The sequence below is a fragment of the Boleophthalmus pectinirostris genome, unplaced genomic scaffold, assembly GCF_026225935.1.
Source record: "Boleophthalmus pectinirostris isolate CB_2022bp ecotype Guang Dong unplaced genomic scaffold, ASM2622593v1 HiC_scaffold_16, whole genome shotgun sequence".
In the NCBI taxonomy this organism is placed as follows: Eukaryota; Metazoa; Chordata; class Actinopteri; order Gobiiformes; family Gobiidae; genus Boleophthalmus; species Boleophthalmus pectinirostris.
This window is the reverse complement of record NW_026571095.1, coordinates 30265133-30284235: the sequence shown is the minus strand read 5'-3', so window position 1 is coordinate 30284235 and position 19103 is coordinate 30265133. Positions and strand designations below refer to the sequence as shown.

The 19103-nt window shown below is 40.8% G+C and overlaps 1 protein-coding gene across 1 annotated transcript; it reads left to right on the top strand.

Moving 5' to 3' along the window:
- Window positions 1-737: 737 nt before the first annotated feature.
- On the top strand, window positions 738-17435 carry palmda (palmdelphin a). The gene is made up of 10 exons (XM_055151599.1): window positions 738-788; window positions 4324-4466; window positions 9808-9877; window positions 9953-10033; window positions 11778-11884; window positions 11965-12079; window positions 12999-13023; window positions 13107-13202; window positions 13289-13449; window positions 14741-17435. The coding sequence occupies exons 3-10, from the start codon at window positions 9833-9835 to the stop codon at window positions 15596-15598; spliced, it is 1488 nt and encodes a 495-aa protein (XP_055007574.1). The 5' UTR covers window positions 738-788; window positions 4324-4466; window positions 9808-9832; the 3' UTR covers window positions 15599-17435.
- The last annotated feature ends 1668 nt before the right edge of the window (window positions 17436-19103 follow it).

Sequence of the window (19103 nt, the reverse complement as noted above, 5' to 3'; positions counted from 1 at the left end):
CTGAACTGACTGAACTGACTGAAATGGAAGGATCATGTTCTGTGTTGTTCCCTCTGTTTTACTGTGTTGTACTGTATTTTACTGCAGTACATTTGAGGATACCATCTCACAGTACTTCTTTACATCCAAAGTAACAAATAGAGAAGTGGGAGAGACATGTTCCAGTTTGTTCCTGTTAAATTAAGCACTTAAGCATTTTCTAAAAACAAATATTTTTAAGAGAAGCATCAAGTTGGAGGCAAGTCCCAAATCTTAGTCCATTTTATCAAGTCAAGTCTCAAGGCTTTCTTGCTTAGACTGCTGCCCCCATGACTCGGCACTGGATAAGAATAAGAAAATGGATAAATGGATGGAAGTCTCAAGGCCTAAAAATAGTCAAGTCTGACTCGAGTCCAAGTCACAACTTTCAAGTCCCCACCTCTGGTAATAACAGCTATTACAAACAGTACATAATAATAATTTTACACAGTCACTCAGATTATTGAACATCTGTACAGTTGTAATGGTCTTTATCTTTATTTTGCGTATATTTTTTCTTGTTACTGTCTTCAACTAAGCCAACTTTTCTCAATAATAATAAAGCGTGGGCCTATTATTAAAATACTTGAGTGGGCGGGTCTTAATTTCGAGGAACGCATCTTTTTTTACTATTGGCTGTCAGGAGAAAGAAAGCTGTCAATCACCGCTAAGACTCCGTAGCCCCGCCTCCACGCGCTCGAGCGTCAAACCGAGAGCCACGCGCGACCAGACCGAGGGACCTGCACCCGCTTTTACAGAAGAGCGTCACGGTAAGAGAAAAAACTAACACACTTTATACTTTTACACTTTAAAAGAGCTTCTGACATGACGTTATGAGGAGAATTTGATAAACGTTAAAAAAAAAAAAAAAAAAAAAACAAAAAAAAAACGTGTTTGCCAGTCGCGTGCATATAAAAAATTGCGTAAATCACGTGTCATTAAAAGCATCAAATGTGCGTTTAAAGAAAATACATAAATTGTCAAGATAGCAGATCAAACTTTTAATTTCAGTAACTTTGAGCTTGTACTGCCAAAAAAAAAAAAAAAAAAAAAAAAAATGTGATCACGGTAGTTTTCTGGAAAGTGTAATGTGTAATTTTCCTGCAGACTGTTTAAGTGGAGTCTTGGGGTATAATGACAGTTTACGTGTTGTGTCGTGTTTTGGGGAGATGGTCCGTGTGGGTGTCTGTGGAGCCCTGGGTGGTGGTGGGATAATACCGTAAATCTGCCTAAGCTTCAGTTTCTCTGCTCGTATGTCTCCTATGGGCTTCCGTGGCTTACACAGACAAACGGAGGCAGGAGGTTTATCAGTCACCTACATGTCTGCTGTGGTGAGGGCATTGCATTATGGGCACAACTTGAGGGTTCAGATAGAATTAGGGACTGAGCACAGTGTGATATATCGTAAAAGTAACAGGGCAATAATCAATAACACCAACTTCTCCATCTGTAATCATGTTTTTTATATAGAGATTTGTTAAGTTTAAGGGTGTACAATCATTTTTGTGTGATATTTGGACATAAACTAGTAGGTTATTTTGGATTTTGGTGGTTTGGTTAACTTCTAAAATACTTGAAGAGAAGGTCTGCAAAATCGTATTCAACAAAACGACAATTTCTCTCACCTCAGAGTTTGTTTCACTCTTTGATTCTGCAGAAACGTGATGTTTTTCAGTGCCACGTGATATTTCTGGGAGATTCATTAATGATCAGACTCACATCTATGTAAAGATGTCAACTGAAGCAGCAGTGTATTCTGGATCCCAAACAATAAAAACATCAAGCTGCAGAAGAACTGATGAAAAAATACAAAGTGAGATAAAGTTACAGACAGAATAGACAGAATATCCTTGTAATTATTATAGGTGTTGCCTATTTAGTAACACTTTAGCTAAAATAAACAGTATGTAGCCTGTGCTTTTACAGTTTTTAAAAAAGTACCTTTCGCGTCTGAGCATGTGTATTGCCAGAGCTTTAATCTGCAGACAGAGACACATCCAAGTTTGTCTCATTCTCAGTTTATGTACAGACCGCATGTGAAAGCTCAAAACCTCCAGAATTCCCTTCCTGAGCTACAGAGGCTGCACTAGCACTGAGTCATGACTGGCTGCAGGAGCTTGGGTTTAGGTAGAGACCATTCAGATCAGAGAGAGACAATTTAGGTTTAAACCAATTGGATTTCAGCACTGAAACTGGCAACACAAATGAGAAACTCTTGTGAGGTTCATTCTGCTTTCTGACTGGATAATCGTCTTGAGAACTAAAAATAATTTGGACAATCATGTTTGTAATGAAGAATAAATCAGCATTACAGTTGTACTCAGTAAAAACTGTATTCTATTTGATGTTTACCTCACATCTGGGGGCACAGTTAGTTCATGTTTATAGAATTTTAAATCAAAATCTTACATATGGTTTCTTTAAGGGACCGCACATTATTGTAATTGTTTATTAAGTGTGTCTAGAATCCCTCAGTCGTCCAGGTAGAGTCCACGGCAAAAGAGAAATTCAATTCCGTTCTGAAGAGGTAATTGTGTACTAGTTCAGCTATTCATTAGTATTTATAAAGCACTTATTAGGGATGTAATGATATCCAAATCTCTCGGTACGATATTTATTGCGATAGTGGCAAGTATAATTCTAGGTAGGACACTTTTTTTGCTTTTAAAATACCTTGACAAGATTTTGGTGCGAATTGTCTCCATCATAATCCCAAGAATTCAAGTAAAAAACATATTTCTTCATGTTGTCTGCACTGAAATGAATCATGGGATATGTAGTTCCCGATGTTTATTAGCCGTTCCTACTAAAGAACAAAACATTTAAGCAAAGGAACTTGTAATTCGATATATTGTGACAGCTCTCGATATTATTGTGAGACTTCTGGACGATACGATATCACGATATTTTGGTTACTGTTACAGGCCTAGTACTTATGAATGCTTATTAAGATTGGATTACAGTGTGTATGAACAAAAAAGTAGTTAATGACTGAATACTTAGGGATTAATATGTGGTCTTAAGTGTTCCAGTGTTCGTGATAATGAGCGTTATTAATGAACTTGAGCCTGTCTGTCTTCCTGAGGTGCAGCAGGCGCGGCTAAAGCTCTGAGCTAACAGTGAAGTGCCTGTTAGTGGAGCTGCACAGATGGAGATTAGTTTGGCCGCAGATTAGCTTCATTATCACACTGACGGACTCCTAACACACATGACTGAACGTCCACTCAAAATGTCAATCACTGTATAAAGGCGCTGGTGTTGTTGTTCTAAATATGACATTGTTGAAATAAAACAATCACAACAAAAGCAAGGTGATCAGATTTTCAAAATAAAAACCTGGGACGTCCGGGCTTTGAGGTGGTTGGTAATAAAAAAATTGTGAAATGAGTGCGTTATTAAGGAAAACTGTTCTGCACTCGGCCCATTCATCACTAAGATGAGTCAGTATAGTCACATTTTCTTTGTATTTTGGTCATTTTTAAGCAGGTCGTTTTCTGTATTTTGCCTAAACAAGTGACAATTTATGCCTCAGATATCAAACTGGTCAACATCATGTACCCCTAATTGCAAGTAACCATAGTACAGAGCTGTTATGTATTAATTCTGGTTGTGCTTACTGACCTCAAAACAATTTTCACACATATTTCACTGAGTCGTCTCCTTTAGTCCGACAGAAGCTGAACAGCATCAGTGCACAAGGAGGGAGTTGTTTTTATCGCTTATAGTAGTTTATGCAAAGTATCCATGTGGTTTTAAGTTTCGTTTCTGTAAAATGTAAACAAATGTGTGCAAAGCTGCATTAAACACATTATCGCTCAATGTATATTAGAGTCCTCCTCATAGGAAATAAAAAAAGTCTCAAGTCTCAATGTCATCTGTTTGTTTTATTAAATGTGCCTTATAATCCAGTGCACTGAAAAATACGGTAATACTAATTGTTCAGAGAGACACGATCACTCAGTCAACAATAAAATATCCTCATTAATGTTCAATAATGGTTACAAATATATTTTATGATTTACAAATAATGTCTATTGACTTGGGTCGCCACTTAGCCAGGATGCACATTTCTATACATTTCTATACATTTTTGCACTAAAAAATATGTATAGTGTTATTTTTCATGCATATTTTTTACTTTTACATAACAATTTTGGTATCAGTGCTTGTGATTGAATACATTATTAGCCATGTAACTGTACTTTAACTTGAGTAGGTATTTACACCTCTGTTTTCTTAAAAGCTTTATCATAATACTTTCCGATTTGGTCTAAAATTCCTTATGTTTTGTGGTATGTGTTCCAGGTGGTTTTGCTGATGCTGTTGTCCCTTTGGTCTTGTTGTGTGCAGCAGCTGGAGCAGAATAAGTAGGTCTGGACTGGTCTAAACATCTGAGCTGGACTCCTTTCTCCTTTTTCTTTTGACCCACTGCCCACACTCTGTACCAGGTCAGTGCTCCTCGTGTGTGTGCCACCGGAACAAAACCACGCCGTACGATTTATAACACTTTTGTCCCCAGCTCAAAGCCCAATGTTCAGCTCAAGGAAAATGAGTTATGATCGTGAATCACTAGTGTAAAAGTTAGGTCGTTTTCACACCGCTAGTTCGATTATTTGGTCCGCACCAGGCAATAAAATTGTTATTATGTAGCAAATAGACTCCAGTGTGGTCCGCGTTCACACCGGCAAACGAACCAAAACTGGTTCGATTGACGTGTCTCTGTTTCCCCGGTAAAAACAGCGATACTCCAGTTATCAACACCGATGTTCCTGTTAAAACCGCGGGCCGTCCTCCTCTCAAATTATCACCATGAACTCATAAAACAGCAACATGTAGAACTTTGTACAAACTCACCGCATCAGCCCAGAGTTCGGGTAACAGCAGCAGACAACAGCGCTCACAGTAGCGCGCAGCTCCTCAGGACGGGGCTGGGGTCTGGTCCTTGGTCTGTTACAAGCGCGTTGGTCAGATGGTCCGGAGGCTCTGTCCTCCATGTGCTGGTTCCAAACGGTGGCGAGCAAGACCAGTGCTTGATGGACTGAGTCCGAGCGGGTACGTTCCGTCGTCTGCGCGCTGTTTCCGTGCGGGAAAAGCAAGAATGCGCTGTGGACTACAGGTCCGGCGCACTGCTCCGGTTCTCCGCGCTCAAGAACCACGGCTGGTTCTGAGGTGGTGCAGCATCCGGACAGAAGCGTGAGTCCAGTTTGGTTTGTTATATGTTGTTCTGAGCTTCCGTCCTCCGCGCATTTGGTTCTTCCCGGGGAAAGCGCTTCCTCAGGTCGAGGCTCCCCGCTCCAGCTCCTCTGAGCCCGGACTGAACCGGAGCTGCCCCCGCTGGTTCAGGACTCTGGTTTGGATCTAGTCCGACTGTATTTCTCACACTAGCTAAAAACAGGGACTTTTTTAAGTTGTATCAATTGAATGGGCGATTGCCTATTGCCATGAAATTATTTGGTTAATTAAAGCCTAAAATAACAAATGTTGGTTGCTGCGTGATCACGGGGAACACCGGGTCGTCTCTGTGCGTGTAGGTCCCGAACAGGGGTGCGCACCCCCAATTTTGACTCACTCTGGAGCCACACGTTCGCACACTGATACTTGCTCTGATCTTCGTGTGTTTCATTCTCTGTATTGCCCATTGTTGGTAAAATGATTCGAAAATGAATCGCGCTGCGTCTGGACAACAATCTGTTGTGCGCGGAGGACGGACGCTCAGAACAACATATAACAAACCAAACTGGACTCACGCTTCTGTCCGGATGCTGCACCACCTCAGAACCAGCCGCGGTTCTTGAGCGCGGAGGACAGGAGCAGCGCGCCGGACCTGTAGTCCACAGCGCATTCTTGCTTTTCCCGCACGGAAACAGCGCGCAGACGACGGAACGTACCCGCTCAGACTCAGTCCATCAAGCACTGGTCTTGCTCGCCACCGTTTGGAACCAGCACATGGAGGACAGAGCCTCCGGACCATCTGACCAACGCGCTTGTAACAGACCAAGGACCAGACCCCAGCCCCGTCCTGAGGAGCTGCGCGCTACTGTGAGCGCTGTTGTCTGCTGCTGTTACCCGAACTCTGGGCTGATGCGGTGAGTTTGTACAAAGTTCTACATGTTGCTGTTTTATGAGTTCATGGTGATAATTTGAGATGAGGACAGCCCGTGGTATTAACAGGAACATCGGTGTTGATAACTGGAGTATCGCTGTTTTACCGGGGAAACAGAGACACGTCAATCGAACCAGTTTTGGTTCGTTTGCCGGTGTGAACGCGGACCACACTGGAGTGTATTTGCTACATAATAACAAATTTTATTGCCTGGTGCGAACCAAATAATCGAACTAGCGGTGTGAAAACGACCTTAGATTCACGTGACAATAGCAGCTTTTTTGAATCTCAATGTTTAAATAGGGATGTAACAGTAACCAAAACATCATGATATCGTCTCGTCAAAAGTCTCACAATAATATCGTGGGCTGTCACAATATATCGAATCACAAGTTCCTTTGCTTAAATGCATGGTTTTATAGCAGCAACAGCTTATAAACATCGGGAACTACATATCCCGTGATTCATTTCAGCACAGACAACATGAAGAAATATGTTTTTTACTTGAATTCTTGGGATTATGACATATAATTCACACCAAAATCTTGTCAAGGTATTTTAGAAGCAAAAAAGTGTCCTGTCTACAATTATATCAGCCTCTCCAAAATATCGCAATAAATATCGAACCGTGATATGCATATCGTGATAATATTGTACCGTGAGATTTGGATATGGTTACATCCCTACTGTCACACTGATTTGTAGATTTGAGCCCGTTTGTAGATAATATCTTTGTAATTACTGGGCCTGTCCACATCTTTAATGTATTCTCTGCAGTATAAATACACAAAAGTTACATTATTTTTTCACAGTTCAGAAAGTGGTGCCTTTATTCGATCCAAACTTGAGTGTTGTCAATTTGAAGGACTTTAAGATATAAGATTTGGAGCCAAACAAATGATAAATGATATTGTGTTGGCTGTTACCTTGGTCAGGTCTCTTTAGAAAAACAGACGCTGAATCTCAGTGGGACCTCCTGGTTAAATAAAAGTCAAATAAAAAAAATATAATAATAATAAACTAAGGTTAAGGTACACTTTATTGTCTCCATAGGGAAGTTTGTCCTCTGCATTTGACCCACCTTTTTCTGCCACTGTCTGGAGAAGTGGGACCCATCTCCAGATCTTGAGCTAGTCTTGAATTGACCTACTGCATGATGCATGTTTTGGGTTGGAAACCCACTCAGACACAGGGAGAACATGCAAACTCCACACAGACCTCATACGGAGAGTGTGGGGTGTGGGGGGTGCTGTTGTATTTAGATGTGGGTCAGGGGCCGGCCCTGGGGCCACACTCACTGCTGCTATTTCCAGGTCACCAACTGCAGACAGAGACCAAAGACCAGAGGCCGGAGACTCGAGGGAGGCCCCACTCAGACTGGACTAGGGACTATACCCCCAGACCCAAGAGGAATTTCACTGAAACTAGGCCTGTAACGATAACAGATTTTGCTGGATGATTAATTGACCAAGAAATTATTGCGATAAACGATAATATTGACATTTTGAGACAATTTTCAACTAATATAATGACCATGGAATAAAAATGCAAATACACCCTTTCAAAGATCAATAAACTTGACTTGCTAAAGAACATTTAACACAGGAACTGAAAGACAACCAAAAACAATAGGTTTATATAAAATAGACTTCTTTATAGAGTCTATGCCCCATGGTCGATGCTGACACGTTGGTTGAAGCATCATTACGCTAAGGAGACGAGAGGAGTCAGAGAGCGATAGAAGCCTTTTGACATTCAGTCTCTTTGGTAGAGACAGAGAGAGGAGAGAGAGACAAGGAAAACAAACAAGAATACAAATAGAAATGATCGCAGCCGTAAAAGTTACCGTACGATTAATTGATTTATTGACTATCGTTACAGGCCTAACTGGAACTAAAACCACATAACCTGGACTAACCAGAGTGTAGTGAAAAGTTTAACTACAGCAACTGTTATTCTAAATTAGACTAAAATACTAATGAGGTACTCAAAGTATCACAAACCAAGACTAATTTGATGGTTTAAAGTTAAAGCTGCAGTTAATTTAATACGGCTCCAATAGGACTAAAGTGACAAATTCTCTTACAAATTATACTGTAACTGCACAATTTTTGGAATAAAATGCATTTGTACAATATTTGTTTCATAGTTTACCTTTAACACATTCAGGTAGACTTTGAGAGAAGAAAAATTTGTTTTTCAGAATAGGTTTGTAGAATAAACTGCAGAACTGGTGCTATGGTCTAGCTTCGTGTTTAGACGAGCGTTTTCGGGAGTAAATCTGCGTGCATAAGGTGGCGCAAAATTGTGTGGAATTTGATTGGGTATGCTTGCCAGGTTTCTGTGTTTTCTATGAATGCAACGTAAATGCGTACGCAACTTGAGCAGATCTGACCAGAGTTTTGCGTCTTGGACAGAGTAGACGGAAACACTACGGCGGAGCATATTAAATTTTTCCGCTCTGGGGGGTGGTTTCAGATTTTTGAGTTTTTAAGCTCCAAAACGCCTTCACCGTCTAAACGAAAGGCACTTGTGATAAAATATTTTGATGTTTTTACCTGAAAGCGTTCTCGTGTAAACAGGCCCTAAATCAGCATGGAGAATTGTTTATTGAAAATGACTGCTAAATAAAAGACCGCCTTTGTAATTCACTTTTTTTTTCTCCTCAAAGGCACTGTACCTGATATTTACTTTGTTAAAATGTGAACGGTTTGCACTGGTTCAAAGTTATTTCTCACTTACTTAGGCTTTCTGCATCTGAGCAATTATTTACTACAATTTTATAAGCGCTTTTCACAACTTTCAGAGTGAACCAGAGTGAAATTTTGCTGTTATGGTAAAGATAACAACAATTAGCCTGCTAACTGTGCACTTCCTGATGATCAATAATAAAGCACTTTATAATTAGATGCAGAGAGCTCACATTGGATCTTAAGAGTTGTTTTTACAATTTATCTGTAGTGGGGCAAGTTTCATTTTGCTCAAATATATGAAAAAAATCTCCGAGCTCCAAACCACGATTACACCACAGACAAAACACAGTGATGTCAGGACAGGACTGACCCACTGACACAGTTAGTCATGTGACCTCGGAGGAAGTAACACACTCTATATCACATGTAAAAAGACAGAAGTGACAGGTCCAGCTGCTCCTGTTACTGAGAGACAGGTGCAAATCATATTGCCTTTATTTACCCTCTTTATGTAGAGTGGAACTTTTAGACGCTTCCTAAAATGTGCTCCTGACATGAACCAGGCGACCCACAACCGAGAATAGACACACATATATCAGGTCTAAAACAGGATTTAAACAAGACTAAACCAGGTCTCGGTATCTAGGTTGAGGGATTTCTCTTACAAGGTTTCCAGGTTTTCCACTTGTGTACATTCTGTATCAAGACCAGGATTAACTGGAGATCAGTCCTAGTGCTCCTGACAGGTTTCTCCAGCTGGACTGAAGCATGGGTCAAATGCAAAGAACAAATTTTCCTATGGGGATGATAAAGGCTAACCTAACTGAACTAAAATATAAGTCAGAAACTGCTTAGAATTTGATAAAAAAAACAATGTAATCAGTATTTGGTATTGATCCACCCATCACTAAGAGGAAGACAAAAGAGATTTATGGATCTAGTCTAACGAAAGATCTCATTTAGAAATTAGTATTTATTTTTCTTCTTTTACAGCGTGTGTATTGGTCTCGAGAACAAAATGGAGGAGGCGGAGCTGCTAAAGGATCGTCTACAGGCCATCACTGTGAGTTAAATGTGCTGTCAGTGTCAGTGTAAAAGAGGAAACTGCAGCGTAAAACAGTGTGTGGTTGTGTTGTAGGAGAAGCACCGTATCCAGGAGGTGATCCGGCAGAAGAAGCAGGAGCTGGACCAGGAGAAGCTCAGGCTCAAACATCTGAAGGTGAACACTCATTAACTATTAGAATGAAACTTAAACTGGATATATTGTTGTTTTTTTTAGGTATGAACAAGAATTAAACCGGGACTATATTAGAACTAACCATGAATTAACAAGGGTCTGAACAGGGATCAAACCATGTTCCAGCCAGGACTATACTGACTTTGAAAAGGAACTAAACTAAGACCACACACAGGTCTAAACCAGGACTAAACCAGAAATACATCTGCTGATTCCGTATGAGTAGTGCTGTGACTTGAGCAATCTGCACTCCAGCCTCATAAATACTGTAGTTATTTAATGAGGACTTTTATTTCACAAACTCATGGCCTTGTACATTCTCTAACACGCACACATGAACATCAAGAAAGTATTGCCCCCTTAGGTGGAGATGCTATGTAGTGTACAGAGTTCCCACAGTCATGGAAATCCTGGAGAAGTCATGGAAATTTGTAAATTCAATGAAAGTTTTGGAAAAGTCATAGAATTTTAGTATTTCTTTCACGCAACTACAGCGTTCTGTAAAGTTCTCATTGGGCTATTATGATTATTTCCGAATGTATGCCCCTTTTGTTTAAAAGAAACGACAATAAATGTACCGACAGTATTTTGAATGTTAAAGAAACTATAATACCAAACCATAAGGTGAGTGTAAAGGCTTAACATTTCATATTTAGCCCTAAAAGTATGCTCAAGTCATGGCAAATTCACTTTAGGTCATGAAAAAGTCTAAGCCAGGCTGGTGCCACCTATTGCTTCCACTCAATTTAATTTCTCTCGAGTGACTAGGTCAGGAATCGGAATACACTCGATGGTTCGCAAAAACCCCAGAAGTTGTAGACCGCGCACCGGCCAATGAGTGAAGAGCTGTGAAGCGCCTGTCTGGATCCCTTTTGTGGAACAGCACAACAGTAAACAAAGCAGTCGAGATGGATGTAGACAAAGACAGACATTCTGTGTTGTCAACGATTCCCGAGATTGAGGATTTAAAGCCGGAACAAAAAGAATGTTTGGTGAATTTTATCAAGGGGAAAGACGTTATTGCCCTTCTTCCTACGGGATTTAGCGCATTACATACGTCACAACCAAACAGCAGCGACTGGTTAAATTTTAAAAAAGTACCCGGCTACCATCAAGCGAATGAATCCTAATGCTGCGAGGTCAGACAGTTTCCACGAAGTGATGAATCACACTAGAAAAAGTCATGAAAAAGTTTTGAAATTTTGTCAGAGAGAGAGAGAGTGAGAGAGAGAGTGGGAACCCTGAGTGCAGCTCATATAGTGGAATCAACCCATGAGCAATAAATTGTTTCTAAACATTAAGCAGGGGTGCCTAATTTTCAAACTGTGAAAAAGTATGAATTTAAATCTAACTAGGCCCTTGCTCTCACAAATCTTTTGGCACATCATTAGTATTTACATGCATGAATATCAGCTATATAGTGACATGGCTCTTACTAGTTTGAAATAGATAACGTTTTCTAATTAGATGAAGACATAAAGTTCTTCTTTTACAATACGCTTCCAGGGTGGAAAAAGAGAATTTAAGCTAATCCTTCAGCTTTAATCAAGACTAAACCTGGATCAAGTTGCAGTAAACTAAGTCAAGAAGAAATCAGCACAATATCAGGATTAAACCAGGACTAAACCACGTCTAACTAGGGACTAAATGTGGACTGAACCAGGTCTAAACAATTGATCTCACTATATTTCAAACTGTGTATTTATATTGCTTGTCCGCTCTTCAGAAAAAATCTCTGAGGGAGCAGTGGCTGTTGGACTCCACCTCCCACAATGCACCTGGCTCTTCGTCCTCAGAGCAGCAGACCCGCTCCCTCCTGCTCAGCATCTACAGGTACGAGCTCTGAGCATGCGCTGACCTGACCTCACCTCTCCCCTCTCTGACCCCGTGACCTCTGACCTTTGACCTGTCAGGATCGAGAAGGAGATCGAGGCGCTGGAGAGAGAGGAGGCCATCGTGTCCAAGAACGAGAGCTTCATCCTGGCGCGGCTCAGGGCGGTGGAGAAGAGCACGCAGGACATCATCAAGGTACTGCCGCTGTTTGGTTCCATGGAGACAAGCAGGTGATGTTACCAGGCAAATCTACAGGTCAGATCTGCGGAGATTCTGAGCATTCACATGAGGCATAGTCTGTCCGTATACTGTGAATGAGACAAACTTGTATGTGTCTTCTATCTGCAGGTTAATTCTCTGGTGCCACAGGTTCACTTGTGGTTATAGGACTTTTCTTAAAGGGCCCGTGTTGACTATTTTATGTTATAATGTAGTTTCCTCATCACAAAGAGACCTGGAGTTGTGTTTTGTTTCATTCACACATTTAACACCCAAACCCTGCGTATTTAGGCATATTTAGAGGTCTTCTCTCGAACAGAAAACACTGTTCCACCTTGTGATGTCATGTGGTAATGCAAGAAATACTCCACTGTGTTTTAAAATCCATACACCTTCACTAGAATCATTTGTCCAATGACATTCATTTGGTCTTCCAAGATTCTATGTTATTAGGTTCTTTTTTTCAGACCTAGAGTGTTATTTCATACCTGACAGTTTCGACTGCTCACTAGACTTGAGGAAGACGCTAGTGAGCAGTCGAAACTGTCAGGTATGAAATAACACTCTAGGTCTGAAAAAAAGAACCTAATAACATAGAATCATTTGGATAATTTCAGCCCTGGAATTGCCAGTCTCTACTGAGCAAAAGGTAAAAGGAGTTGTTCACTTGAAAACGTGTGAATGAAACAAAACACAACTCCACAAGTAAATTTTGCACGGGACTTTTATAACAATACGAGCTACGAGTAACCACTTTTAGATAACGTTTTAGATTTAGTTTATTACTTGTAGAAAGAAGGAGCGTTCCAGAATGAGGAAATGAATCTTGCTGGTGAATTGTTTTGATGAAGTGAATTGTAACTCGTGTGTGTTTTTGCGGTTCGTTGTGCTGCAGGAGGCCCATGACAGCTTTGTCCCTGGTAAGTCCCCACGTCCTCTCAGCCTGGTCCAACTGACGAATCATTAACCCGTCTAACCCTGTGCCTGTGTCTCCCCACTCAAGAGCCCCCACCTGTCACCACGGCAACCCCACATTTCCCACAATCCCTCTCTCCGACAACAAATGACCCAGCCCACCCAGACGAGCCCCCGAGAAAGAGTAGGCTGTACTTTGTTTTAGAGATTGGAGCTGTTTTTAAACTACCGATAGCAAATATACTGAGTGAAATGTGTGTGTTTTTTCAGCGCTGTTTGCTATGGAGATAAACGTGAACAAGAACGTGCGCACAGGAGAGAGCACAGTGTTGTCCACCTCCTGTGTCCCCCCTGAGGACCTGCAGAGACAGGGCGGCCTCAAGGTGTACGATGACGGGAGGAAGTGTGTGTACGCCCTGCACACTCTGGAGGTACGCACACACTGTACACATACACACAACACTTTTAATGTCAAGTACAGGCAAATAGTGAGGAGCAGTGTTTGCAAAGGAGCTTACTCAAGTACTGTATTTTTCAGACTATTAAGTCGCTCTGGAGTTTAAGTCGCACCAGCCAAAAATGTGTAATGAAGAAGAAAAAAACATAAGACCAGACTAGGTCGCACTTATAGGGGAAATTTATTTTATAAAATCATAGACCGGGAACCAACATTTCATCTTGAAAGGCAAGTTATAGTAATAACAATAGAACAGAGAACAACAGACTGTTAACGTCACATATGAACAGTTCTTCAGATAAATATAACATAAACAACAGAACAGAACAAGTTTACCAAACTCTCCATCTCACTCCAAATCACTAAATCCATTGAGTTCTTCATCCTTGGTGTCACTTCTGAGCAACTCCACAACCTCTGGAGGTAAACAGAGCGCCGCTTCCTCTTCTGTGTAGCTGTCGTCAGACTCAGCATCAGTTCCAGTTAGAATTATTCTGGCCTTTTTGAATCCCGACAGGATGGTTTCGGTGTCACTGAAGTCCAGGCTTTGTCGATCCATCCAGTGACTTCCAGGAAAGTTGCATGGTGTATCCTCCCGGTTGCCATGAAGCTGTGTTCTCCATCCCTGCTTTCCACCAGTCCCTCACAAGTTTCGCACTCACTCCAAACTTTCTTTCTGCTGCTTGATTACCATTTTCGGCTGCACATGCGCAATAGGGCGCCAAGAGACAGTGGTACAGGAGTAGAAAATCCTGATACACAAGCCTGGAGCACCCTCTCGCAGCTGTCAGGGTGAAAGTTTTAATATATAAGTTGCACAGGAGTATTTTAGTATCACTTTCACGCAACTACAGCTTTCTGTTAAGTTATCATTAAGATATTATGATTATTTCCGAATGTATGCACCTTTTGTTTAAAAGAGACGACAATAAATGCACTGACAGTATTTTGAATATTAAAAAACTATAACACCAAACCATAATGTGAGTGGAATTGTTAATGTTTCATATTTTACCCCTAAAAGTCTGATCAATTCTACACATGTAGGTGCCATAAAGTAATGGAAAATTCACTTTAGGTCATGAAAAATTCACGGAAAAATTTTGAAATTTTGTCAGTAAAAAAGAGTGGGAACCCTAGTTTTGACTCTCTCAATATCATATATCAATATCATATATCAATATATCAATATCAATATTGCAATAGTTACTGCATGACTTTTATGAACAAATGTCTCAGTGTGAACCTCTGTGTATGTGTGACAGGGCTCAGACCAGAACGGAGTGACGGAGCTTTCAGCCTCAGAGGTGGAACAGCTGCTCAAGAACGCCACCATGCACCGCCAGAGGAACCTGCACCACAACGGACATGCCTCCTACTGCCACCAATCCCACCACCTGTCCCCCAGAGACTGCACATACCTGGGGGAAGAGGAGACCTGCTGGAGGGCCCCTGACCACCACTGCACCGGCCGTAACCAGCACAAGAGGAGCGGGAGAGAGATCCAGAGAGGAACCAGCTTCAAACTGCCCCAAAACAACAACCACTACCCCTCACACCAGCTACGCAGACACCAGAGTTTCCACAGCAACGGGTACAGCTCCTACCGAAACAACCACGCTAACGGCTTCACCCCAAACCGAGCCAATCGCTGCCCCTCGCCACGATCACACGACCAGGAAATAGTGTCCCCCCATCAGCTCAGCTACACCCCGGCCAACGACATCCCTCTGAGTGATTACATCAGCGTGGACGAGGAAGACGAGCTGCTTTGTTATAGGCCGCAGTCGCCATCTCACGGGACAAGTCCCGCCCCCTCGCCCATATTCGCCGAGGACACGAACTACACCATCATCAACGCCATGGAGACGGGCGAGCCAATCACGGCCGTCTTTATGGGGTTCCAGCCGGCGGCGGATGACTGCAGGCTGAGTCAGGAGTTCGAGGGAGCGTTGAAGGCGGAGCTAGTGATAATAGACGATGATTATGGGAAGGAGAAGACGGAGACGAAGCAGGAGGCGGCAAATGGGAGCGCGGGCGGGGCTAAAGAGAGCCGCGGCGCGAGGAGAGTGGGACCAGGTATGAGGAAGCTACAGGAGACGCACTGCTGCACGCTGTCGTAGACTCACAGGGGTGTAGTGTGAATGTGCATGGACTAACAGCATGTTCACTGATGGACCCGCGCAAACTTTTCACAACAAACACCACAGAAACACGACTGGACTGTCTGAAAACCACGTTCTTAACTTTCCAGTCTGCACGTTTACAGACAGAACTTTGTTAAAGGTAGAGATAGTATCATTAAACCGATCTGTAGAAACATATAACACACAGCATGTTTCTCAAACTGTGATGTGTACTTCGGGAGCCAGGTCCACTCCTCAGGATGTTTTTCGCTACCTTTTTGTTCATTATTATTTCCTGTTATCTTATATCTTGGGTCATCACAGGTTGATAGGGACCAACCACAACTCAGGGCCCAAAAAACTAGCCAGGCTGACACCACCTAGTGCCTCCGCTCAGTTTCATTTCTCTCCAGCAACTAGGTCAGGAATCAGAATACACTATATGGTTTGCAAGAACCTCGAAGTGCGAGTTCAGGCACCAGCCAATCAGTGAAGAGCCATATATTCTGTGTTGGCAATGATTCCCGAGATCAAGGATTTAAAGCTGGAACAAAGAGAATGTTTGGTGAATTTTATCAAGGAGAAAGACGTTATTGACCTTCTTCTTACGGGATTTGGGAAAAGCTTAATATACCAGTTAGCCCCTTTAGTGGCGCATTATATACGTCATGACCAAATAGCAGCGATTGGTTAAATGAAAAAAAGTACCCGCCTACTGTCGAGTGAACGAAATCTAATGTTGCTAGGTCAGACGGTTTCTACAAAGTGAACCCGGAAGAATCAGGCTACCAAAAAACACCCTAGTTAAGAAAAGCTATTGGTGAAATTATGTAACTGTAAATATTAAGGTACTGTAACCACATAAATGGTCAAATAACCCTAAAATTTTGCATTTTGAAATCCTTTGTTGAGCTACTTTGAAGGGGGTGGCGAGCTACTGGCAGCTCCTGAGCTACAGGTTGGAAACACCTGTTGTAGAGGATAAGACCTGGTATGACCAAAGTTTTTCACTGTACCTCAAATCGGCAGGAGACAGAACTTTCAGACATTACCGTGCAGTATCACTGGTGGTGCTTAGGCTCTACGTGCCACTTCAGTTTGTGGGTTTGCCTAAAGTTCATTTTATCCACTTTTTTATCCACCTGGTTTAGCCCTGGAATAGTCCTGTTATCAATGGTGCAACTTAACAAAGTAAAAGTATTGAAGTACTGTACGTAAGTATCCATTTTAGGTATTTGCTTAAATACATACACTTAAATACTTTTGAAAGTGTTGCTTTACTTCACTACATGTGCGAGTAGGTATCTGTACTTTCTACTCTACTACATTTTTGAACTGGACTGAAAACTAAAAGTAACACCTGCTGAAAAGGATGAGGAGATTTAATTTAATTTCATAATTTTGGCAAACAAAAATATACCGGTACAAATTATAAAAATAGCTTGGAAAAAAAACGACATGTTTTGTTTCTGTTGAGCAAATTCAGCACAAATCTGTATCCAAATTACTACATTCAAAGCTTTATTAGATTTCAAAACCTGAATGAAATGCTTTTTACTCTTTAAGTACACTTTAAACAGTTACTTCAGTACTTTTACTTACTCCATAAAGTTACATGGTGCAGCTTTTTTAATATATGTGTTTTGTGTAGCTTGTTTTACTCAGACTGGCAGCTGTGTGACTGGCAGCTTGATTTAACTGCAATATTTTACTTACTTTGTACTAGATTACTGTGCTTTTCCTTTACCGCCCTCTTCTGGAGAATGTTTGTAACTACACACTTACTTTTACAAATCTACTCTTCAATGTTTGATAATCTTGGAATAGCAAAGAACATGAGATGATGAGTCAAATTGAAAAAAATACTCTCATATTTTTATATATTTGAGTCAAAGTAAAAATGTAACTGGTGAAAGTACTACATTTTTGTATTAATGTAATAAGATTGACTAAATAAAATACAAAAGTGAAAAAAATCAGCATAAATTATTTGGATATCAGATGTGTGTAATTCAAGAAGAGGACATATAATAAAGGTCTTATATTGCTCAAATGTGAACTTTTAGTCATATTAGTTCATCAAAAATAGACCTGGACTTGCGTTTTGTGTCATGTCCTGTTTGAGTAACTCTTTATTATTAGTCTGTCTGCATCTCCAAAGCTCAAAATGCTCTGTTCCACCTTGTGATGTCATGAGGAGGTAGTTTTGAGCAACCATTTGTTTTTAGTTCAGTAGAGATTGGACATTCCAGGACTGAAAATGATCCAAATGATTCTAGTGAAGACGTATGGAGTTTAAAAACACAATGAAGCACTTCTTCTATCTATTACCACATGACATCACAAGGTGGAATAGAGTGTTTTCTGTTTGAAAAGAACTCCTGAAGCCTGAATGTGCAGGATTTGTGTGTTAAACGTGTGTGAATGAAACAAAACACAACTCCAGGTTTGTTTGTGATGAGGAAACAACATTATAACAGATCACAAAGTAGTGTAATATTAATTTAATTAATTAATTTAATTATTCCAAGTCTAACTTTTTATTCAACCTTGTATTTTCCAACATTATCCCATTTACCTTCTGATATAGAGTGCCCTCTGCTGGACACATTATGTAAATACTACGTCAGTAACGCTCCTTTTTTAACTGCTCTTAAAGGGTCCATATTATGCTTTTTTTTTTCCCTTTTTTTTATTTTATTTTTTTTTATCCATGTTATAATGTTGTTTTCTCATCAAAAACAGACCTGGAGTTGTGTTTTGTTTTGTGTAACACATGTTTTAACACAGAAATCTTACATTTTTATTTTTTAGAGTTCTTCTCTCAAACCAAAAACACTCTGTCCCACGTTGTGATGTCATACAGGAAGTTCTTCACTGTGTTTTTAAACCTCATACACCTTCACTAGAATCATTTGGATAATTTCAGCCCTGGAATTGCCAATCTTTAGGGAACTAAAGGTAAAAGGAGCTGTTTTTAACATTAAAAACTGCCACTTCATGACATCACAAGGTTGAAGAGAGCTTTGGAGATGTAGACAGACTAATAATAAACAATTACTTAAACGTATGAATGAAACAAATCATAACTCCAGGTCTGTTTTTGATGAGGCAACAGCATGATAACATGACTTAAAGCTCACAAGAGTCAATTTTGTGTAATATTGGACCTTTAACATCACAATAAAAAGTTGAATAAATAATAATAATAACTTCATGTTTGGATCAATCTTGTATAAATGCTTTGGACTCCTTTTGATACTAGACTGGTGTTGACTCTGTCCGGTGTTAACCCTTGTCCAGTGTAAAGCTCGGGTAATGTACTGATGAGACAGTGATAAAGTGTGATGGATGTAAACAGCATGACTACTTCAGTGTCTGTAGGAAATGTCACGCTTCATGTTCAGCTGCTTCAAAGCTTCAGCTCGGGCTAATTACACCTCATGACAAACAACATTACAACGAGTATGTTTCATGGGAGCACAGTGCAGTTATAAGACTT

Bases quoted from the DNA above. Each gene is read 5' to 3' on its own strand.
- palmda (XM_055151599.1), top strand. From the start codon at position 9,833: ATGGAGGAGGCGGAGCTGCTAAAGGATCGTCTACAGGCCATCACT. The intron at 9,878-9,952 runs GTGAGTTAAATG...GTTGTGTTGTAG, and splicing joins ATCGTCTACAGGCCATCACT to GAGAAGCACCGTATCCAGGA. The intron at 12,080-12,998 runs GTACTGCCGCTG...GTTGTGCTGCAG, and splicing joins GCACGCAGGACATCATCAAG to GAGGCCCATGACAGCTTTGT.